At 51.3% G+C, this 8,698-nt stretch overlaps 1 protein-coding gene across 1 annotated transcript; it reads left to right on the forward strand.

Annotated features, from left to right (window-relative positions):
- The first annotated feature begins 157 nt into the window (after positions 1-157).
- Positions 158-8,161, forward strand: INTS15 (integrator complex subunit 15). The gene is made up of 6 exons (XM_050317693.1): positions 158-424; positions 1,293-1,514; positions 2,814-2,979; positions 4,715-5,242; positions 6,924-6,963; positions 7,464-8,161. Exons 1-6 carry the CDS (start codon positions 233-235, stop codon positions 7,660-7,662), a joined length of 1,347 nt encoding a protein of 448 aa, XP_050173650.1. The 5' UTR covers positions 158-232; the 3' UTR covers positions 7,663-8,161.
- Positions 8,162-8,698: the final 537 nt, after the last annotated feature.

Raw genomic sequence — 8,698 nt, forward strand, 5'->3', positions numbered from 1 at the left:
GGCTGATATTCCCCCGAGCCGAGCCCACCCCAAAGGGCCGGCTCTGTCCCAGTCCCGGCCCCTCTCGCCAGGGGGCGCTGCCGGTGGCGGCCGCGCGGGGCCCTTTTGTCCTTCGCGGGCCGCCGTAGCGCCCGCCCGTCCGCGCCGCCGAGGGGAGGCCGCGCCGGGAACGGGACCGGGAATAGGGACGGGAATAGGGACGGGAACAGGGACTGGGACCAGGAGCGGGGCCATGAGCGACATCCGGCACTCGCTGCTGCGGCGGGACGCGCTGAGCGCCGCCAAGGAGGTGCTGTACCACCTGGACATCTACTTCAGCAGCCAGCTGCAGAACGCGCCGCTGCCGCTCGTGGACAAGGGCCCCACCGAGCTGCTCGAGGAGTTCCTCTTCCAGGTCCCCAAGGAGCGCGGGGCGCCGCCCAAGGTGCGGCACGGGCAGCCCGGCACAGCCCGGGGCTGTGGGTGTGCAGGGGAGGCCCCAGGGCCCGGGACGGGGTCCCCCGGGGCGGCCGCTGCAGCAGGAGGGTCCCAGGGGCGGGGGCTGCTGCTGGAGATCGAGGGGTTGGAAGGGCAAGGTGGGAGCCCTGAAGAGCTGCTGCTGGGGACCAAAGCCTTGGAAGGGCAGGATTAAGTCCCTGGGGAGCTGTTGCTGGAGACCAAGGCTTTGGAAGACCAGGATGAGGTCTCTGAGGAGCCTCTGCTGGAGACCAAAGCTTTGGAAGAAAGGGATGGAGTGGTGGGCTCTCGGGAGGTGTGGTGGGCTTTGAGGGCCCTGGGAACACCCACAGCCCCCCAGTGCTGCAGCTGGGCCCTGCCAGGCTTTTTGGATGGGCTGGGATGGAGCTGGGATGGGGGTCTCAGGGATCAGCAGTGAGAAACCACAGCTGCTGGTGAGTGTTGGGGTGCGTGGACCTGGGGCCTGGTGGGCTCCTGGGCCCAGCTGTGTCCCCAGCAGTGCCCTCAGAGCTGTTACTTGCAGAGGGAGGGAGAGAATATTTTCCACCCCAGCAACGTCAGTCTCCTCTCCCAGTCCGTGTGGGCAGCACTTGCAGGGGCACCAAGCACCAGTCTTGTGTATCCAGGTGTTCAAATGCAACCTAAAGCTTTTCAGTGTCACCTGGTAAATGCAATGGTGGCTCAGAAAGCTTGAATTTATGTGCTGTGCTTGAAGACTGATCCCTTCACACATGAGGGAGGCTCCCAGCCTTTACTGTCCCTGCCTTTTCCACTTGTTTCTCTCTTTCCCCAAGACCCTCAGTGTATTTTGCAGCTTTGCTTTTGTTTTCTTTCAGAGGCTGAACTCCCTGCAGGAACTCCAGCTCCTCGAGATCATGTGCAATTACTTCCAAGAGCAGACCAAGGACTCTGTCCGGCAGATCATCTTCTCGTCCCTGTTCAGCCCCCAGGGGAACAAGGCCGATGACAGCAGGATGGCCCTGCTGGGGAAGCTGGTGTCCATGGCAGTGGCTGTGTGCAGGGTGCCTGTGCTGGAGTGTGCTGCCTTCTGGCTGCAGGTACAGCTCCTGTGCAGGCAGGGGGGCTCAGGGAGGGGTGAGGGAGTGTTCCAGGGTGGACTGTGCTGGTTTCAGGTGACAAAACAGCCCCCCTGTCTGTGCTCATGTTCACTCCTGTGCTCCAGCATCAGGGAGAGCTTTTGCCAATCCATTCATGGAAGAGAAACAATTGGCTTGGGGTTTTTTTTTGTGTTTTTTTTTTTTTTTTAACTGCCAATAAAAGTTTTATTACCTCCCCCCAGTCCCCTGCATGTTCAAAAGGCTCAGTGAGGGTTTGACCAACACAGGGAACAAACCTTGGCAGTTCACGGTCACCTTGCTTGAAGAAGCCAAGGAGTCTGGGAAATAAACCCTGCCTGATGTGCAGGTCTGTGCATGGAAGAGGCCTCTCTCTTGGTATTTGGGCACAAAATACCTGTGTCTGTCTTCCATGAATGCAGTATGTCAGGGATCTCCTCTGTCTCCCCCTTTTCCTGCTGGGATTCCCCACTGTAAACCTTGGGAAGTGCACCTTTGTTCCTGCTGCCTTCGTGGGATGTGCAGAAATCACCTGGTTTTGATGGAAGGGGAAGAGCAGAAAGAATGTGCTGGGAGGGAAAGTAAGACCAGCAGTTTTTCCTTGGGTCACTCTTTTCCCACCTGCTGAGCCTTGGGAGAGGAGGATGGGATGTAACCTGGATAGCAGGAGAAGGTGTATTTTTTTGCAGATTGCAGCTTTTAAAAGGCCTGAGGATTGCACAGAATTTTTTTCCACACTAAAAATATCAGGTGTGACTGAGAGGCCACTGAACTGGTTGTTCTGGGACTGAACCAGTTGAACTCCAGAACTGTGTTAGAATTGTGGAGTCACAGAATGGTTTGGGCTGCAAGGGACCCTAAACCTTATCTAGTCCATCCCCTGCCACGGGCAGGGACACCTTCCACGATCCCAGGTTGCTCCAAGCCCCGTCCAACCTGGCCTTGGACACTTCCAGGGCTGGGGCAGCCACAGCTTCTCTGGGCAACCTGTGCCAGGGCCTGCCCACCCTCACAGGGAAGAAATGTTGCTGAAGTAGTAGAAAAAAAATCTCCAAGTCACAATATTGATTTGAAAGGTTTTAATTTTAAACCACAGATACTTTAAGCATGAATTATCCCCACCTATTTTTATATTGAGATATAGTGATTTTATTTCTGAGTGGATGTTTGATACGCTGAGAGAGAGAAAGCACACTGCTGTTTTGGGAGAGTGGGGACACAGCTGTTGGAGCAGCCCTGTGACAGGGTTTAATCTGCTTTCCTCATGTGCCACCCCCTCAGAGAACCCCTGCTGTGTTCTGTGTGAGGTTGGCCCGGGCACTGGTTGACGACTACTGCAACTTGGTGCCAGGCTCCATCCAGACCCTGAAGCAGATCTTCAGTGCCAGCCCTCGCTTCTGCTGCCAGTTCATCACATCTGTCACGGCTCTCTACGACCTCTCTTCAGGTAAGTGTTTCCCAGCTGTCTTTCCAAGTAGGAGGTGCAGCGTAACACAAGTAAATTAACTGTTGCAAGGGAATTAACTGCTCGGATGCTAAAGAGGTGTTAACAAGTAATTATTGCCAGAAGCGGCTCAGGGGTGTGGCTGTTGCCTCATCTGGCACTGGGGTGAGAATAAAAATAACCATTCTGTGGCTGAGTCATAGAATCCAAGGACAGTTTGGGTTGGAAGGGACCTTAAATCTCATCTCATTCCATCCCCTGCCATGGGCAGGGACACCTTCCACCAGCCCAGGTTGCTTCAAGCCCCGTCCAACTTGGCCTTGGACACTTCCAGGGCTGGGGCAGCCACAGCTTCTCTGGGTAAAAGGGAGAAAGTTTGCTGGGGAAGCAGCCAGGTAACAATAACACCTGACACAAAGGGCATCGTCCCCCACAGATGGCAAAGGACACGGGGACCTTTGACTGAGCAGCTCTGGCAGTGAAAGCTGATCTGTCTGGGCTGGGCACTCAGACCTGAGATGGACTCAGGGCTGCCTGTCAGCCTGATCCCTTCCAAACAGGGCAGGAACACAAATTCTGAATGTTTGCACGCTGGAGCAGGATTTCTGGGGAGCAGTGACAAGAAATATATAATCAGCAGCATATTTCCAGTGCACTCTTGAACTGTGTGTGTGATACAGTTCACATGCCAGTGATACAACCTGTCTGAGGTTGTTGTTGATCAGACACATCTAAAGTAAGATTGATTTAGATTTTGGTAGACCAGGAAATGACCATACACAAAATACCAACACCACCTATGATCCAGAAAAGCAAATGCCGTTTGTTATCAATAAAGGAAAAGTTTTGCATGGTCTTCTCCAGATAAACAGCTTGGCATTACTGAGGGGGAGGGAGAGGCTTGGACTTCACGTTGGTTTTTTTAAGTATTTGGTAGAGCTCAAAGTGTATTTTGTATCTGGGTATTTTTATATCTGTGTTGTGCAACCCCTTGGAAGTTGGTCCAGATGATTAAAAGGCATGTCAGAAAGGACATAACGTGAGTTATAGGAAGTAATTTTTTAATTCCTTCATTTCTTTGAGATGTTTTTGGTGACACAAGAAAAGGAAGCTTGCCCTTCAAATCCAGCAGCTTTTGGCAGGGATGGTTACTGGGAAGCCAGGGTTTCTCTTGTCTGTAGTCAAGTCCATGAGCACCTTTCACTTCTTACTTGAAGCTTTACATAATCTCATAATCCTTTACATGTCGTGTTGTCATGTTATTACGTTGTGTTTTACCTAAACATATTTGTTTAGGTAAGTAAGTCTTAAAGGAAATGAGTTGAATGATTGGCATTTCCTTCTCTTCACCCAACAAGTTTTTCCTATTTCCCTTGCCCCTTGTACTTCCTGTGGCAAGGGATAAAGGGAGACTGAATTTAGGGAAGAAATGAGCGGATGATGGGTGGGAGAGAAGGAAAATGACAAAAGTAGCTTTGCTGGGAGAGGGGATAAATGCTGGCATTTGGTGGTACCTTTGGAATAGGTGAAGAAGGTGAAGTTGGCAGGAACGTGGTTGTATCTTCCCTGGGAAGAACAGGTTGTGTCTTGGGAAAAAGAGCAGAAGTGGGAAGGCTCTGAAATCATAATTGTGACAGTGCAGGACGGGGGGGTGTGAGAGACCAATTCAAGACTAAATTAAAGCCCTGTGCTTCAGCGCAAGGCTCGGCTTACCCAACACCAACTTTCCTCTCTCCAGATGACCTCATCCCTCCTTCAGACCTGCTGGAGCTGATCGTGTCCTGGATCTTTGAGGACCCCCGTTTGATCCTCATCACCTTCCTCAACACTCCCATCGCAGCCAACCTGCCCATAGGGTTTTTGGAGCTCACCCCGCTGACCGGACTGATCCGCTGGTGCGTGAAGGCCCCCCTGGCCTACAAGAGGAAGAAGAAAGCCTCCCTCTCCAATGGACACGCTCCCAGCAAAATTGCCAAGGACTCGGCTTCGGGAGAAGACAAAGATTGCCACCAGCTGTACTCAAAGCTGCACCTGAGCGTCCTGCAGGTTCTTATGATGCTTCAGGGGCACTTGACGGAGAAGAACCTTTACGGGCGCCTGGGGCTGGTGCCCTTCGACCACGTGGTCCCGCTGGTCGAGGAAATCAACAGACTGTCTGATGAACTCAATCCTCTCAATGCATCCAAAGAGATTGAACTGGCTCTGGACAGGCTGGCCCAGGCTTTGCAGGTGGCCATGGCATCGGGAGCGCTCCTGTGCACTAGAGGTGAGTTGGTGGTGGGGATGGCACAGACCCCGGCATGGGATTCTTTTCCTCTGGCGTGCAGAAGCTGTAAGGGGGAGTTTTGGAGCGAGGGAAGTGAAGATCAACGTGCTCACAGCAGGATTAGTAGTTTGCCCCTCTTGGAAAGCGACAGTGCAGGAAATAGTTCAGGACAAATAGCTGGATGGAGTATAAGAGAGATGACTGATGTAGGTGACTTACGCATTGCTTTGAGCTGATCCTCAACCCTGCAGTGTGCACAAGGGGCTTAAACCTGGTTGTCTGGCACAGGGACAAATTTGTGCTCCTCAAAATTGCTTGTAGCTATTTAAAAAGTTTAAAAAAACTGTTTAGTTGTGCTTCAGTTTGAATTCTCTGAGTTTACCTGCTGGAGGAGAGTCCCTGAAGCACATAAACCCACTGGGTGGGTGTGCTAGACAAAGAATTTGAAAAGCAAGCAAACAAACACACTTTACCTGGAATTTCTGGGCATTCAGCTCACCTGTAATGAGACCCTGTTACAGTGTGTGCAGTTGCAGTTAAACTTGTTAAAAAAAGGCTGCTAATGTGGTTTTTTTGTCTGGCTTTCCTGTCTCCAAAGCTGGTTCTTTCCAGAAGACCTGCAGAGATGAAAAAGGGAAGTGCCTCAACACAGCACAGAGTCAACCAGACAGGCTGTTTTCTTATATTCTCTTGAAAACAGGGAATTTTGGGGTGTGACCAGAAGGCTTAAAGCTCCCCAACCACTGGGACAGTTGGTGCAGACCCCAGCTGCAGAGAGTGACCTCTGCCTAAGCAGGTGCCTGAAGCTTTAGCCCTGGCTGGTCAAACCTCAGTGCTCTTCTTCCTAATCTTTTATAAAGTAGCTCCAAATGTAATAAGAGCAAGCAGAAATTGGAGTTTTTTGACCTGATGGCTTATTTCAGCTGTGTTGGTTCTTAGTTGTTCACCTGGAACATTCTGAGCAGTTGCTCTTACTGTGGAAGGTAATTCAGTGTAAGGTGCTGCTGAAATATCAGATATCTCAGTGTTTTGGGGGTGTGTTTATCTATAAAGGCAGGAGTTTGTTCTCAAGCTATTCCTGAAAGCGCTCTATCAACAGAGTATCATGTTTAATTCCTTGGTTCTAGTTATTCTGCTTGAGCAGAAGTTTGGAGATGGTAAAAAAGGTGCAATTTCTAGCTGATAGATCTCAGGAAAAAAAAAAACCAAAACCCAACCCTTTCTTTACACTGTCAGGGTTTCAAAAACACCAAACCAAGACAAAATATGCATGGGGCAACCCTTGCCTTGCTTTGACCTGATGCCTTTCTCCTCATAAATGCTAATGTTCAGTGTGCAGAGTCAAGCCTCGTGTTTCCTATGTCTTGTTGGTGTACTGGCATTGCAAAATCCATCCTAAGGCTTGATCTGCCTTAAATGTCAAACACACAGTAAAGTGGCTGGTGTGGAAAGCTGGTGAGATGGAGAACATTTTCTCCCTTGTGTTAAGGTTTTGGGCCTGAGAATGGGATTCTGGATGTGTTGGTGACTGGTGATGGTGACAGATTGCTGATTATTCAGTAATTACTCAGTAAAATTACTGATTATTCAGTAATCTGACCTTCCTAGGAAGGACGGTGAAGAGGAAAATCACTCTAATTTCTGCTTTATCCATATTATTATGTGTTCTGTCCTCTTTCAGATGACTTGAGGACTGTGTGCTCCAGGCTACCACATAACAAGTAAGAGACCTTTCTACAGCTGTGTTGTTTTTTGATGCTTGTTCCAAGGCACTTGAGGGCTGTTGAGACAAAATCTCCTCTAAAAATGTGTCTTCCTGAAATCTGGCCTTAGTTCACACTGGGCTAAAGGTGACACAGTGCTGGTTACTTCTTCCCTGGACTCCTGACTGAAGGGGATTTCAGTGGCTCCCCCCTTATATCTGCCCTTGCCCAGTCTGTGTTAAACACCCAGAAAGGGAAGTGAAATTCCAGCCAGGAACCTGCCCCTGAGTTGTCCCATCCCCAGCTCCCTGCCTGTTTTACCTGACCCTAAGCTTAATTGCTTCTTGCCTCTTTGCAAAGAGGACTGAGTTTGCAAAAAAGAGGGGGGGAAAGGGGAAAAAAAAAGAGCATAATGGAGCCCTGTCCTCCCACCCCTCAGCTGTGCCGCGAGTCGCCCGTGGATTCACCGCAAAAGCTGCTCTAACAATCCCCCCTCCTGTCTGGATTTCTCTCCACAGCCTGCTCCAGCTGGTGATCTCAGGCCCAGTGCAGCAGCCCACCCACGGGGCCCTGCCCCCAGGATTTTACCCCCACATCCACACCCCTCCGCTGGGATACCCCGCTCACCCCGCGCTGCCGGCGCACCCCGCGCTGCCGGCGCACCCCGTGCAGACCTTCATTCCGGGAATGACGTTCCCATACCGGCCCATCCGCTAGCACCGGGGCTGCACGGGCTCCCAGCTCCCCCTGGAGCCCGGGGAAGTCTCCAAGATCAAACCAAACTGTCGTGGGAACCACGTTTTCCTCTCTGGAGCGAAGCCGAGCGCGAGGGATCGGCCCTTTGGCAGCGGGGGGTGGAAGGTTTGGATGTGGGATGCGGATCCTAAGGGACAAAACAGGGGGGTGGGAATATGGAGCAGAAACTCCAAACCTCTGCTGTGTGTGGAAATCCTTTTGCTCCAGGGGTCTGATGTTCCCCAGTCGTGCGTTTTTCACCGGCACGCTGAGCCCGCCTGCTCTGGCTCTGGCAGGGCCAGGAGAAAAAGCCCTTGTGGGGTTTGTGGTTTTTTTCCAAGCTCTTCCACCCCAGCCTGCTCGTTTCTTTGTAAATGTTTGTATCTATAGCTACAGAGGATGTGTACACTGTATATTTTTGGAACACAGACGTTTTGTTTGGGAAGCACAAGGGTAGAGTAAAGCAGCACTTCCTATTAAAGGAACCAATTTAAGAAGCATTGGAACAAATCTGCCATTTCTCTGTCAAACAGTTAGAAGAATGAGAATTAAAACAGCTAAGAATTTTTTATCTTTCAGTTAAATAGAAGGTCCAACTCATTAGGCCTGTGCTGGGGAGGGGACAAAACTCAGTGACCCGTTGACCTGCCAGCTGCAAAATGCCCTTCCCAGACACCTCAGTCAGTGATTCTTGAAAATTTGGGGTGAGATCTGGCGTGTTCTGTTCGTGCTGGCTGGAAAACTGGCCCAAAGGCTGGCTGTGGTGTTCAGGCCAGCTCTGGGTGGGGCACAGGGATGCGTGGAATCACCTGGGAAGGGTGGCAGAATGTGCTGCCCTTGGCACAACCACCAGCTGTGGTGTCCAGCCCCTCTGCTGTCGTGCTGGGCTTCCCTGAGCCCCCTCTGAGGGATGAGAAGCAGGAAAAAAAAGGGTTCTTTCTACTCATCAGTGGCTGTGACAAGGAGCTCTGCTGCTCTGGTCCCTGTGTGAGGCGGTTTGGGGTCTCCAGTTCCACAC

The sequence above is a fragment of the Myiozetetes cayanensis genome, unplaced genomic scaffold, assembly GCF_022539395.1.
Source record: "Myiozetetes cayanensis isolate MyiCay16 unplaced genomic scaffold, myiCay2020 scf20-37, whole genome shotgun sequence".
In the NCBI taxonomy this organism is placed as follows: Eukaryota; Metazoa; Chordata; class Aves; order Passeriformes; family Tyrannidae; genus Myiozetetes; species Myiozetetes cayanensis.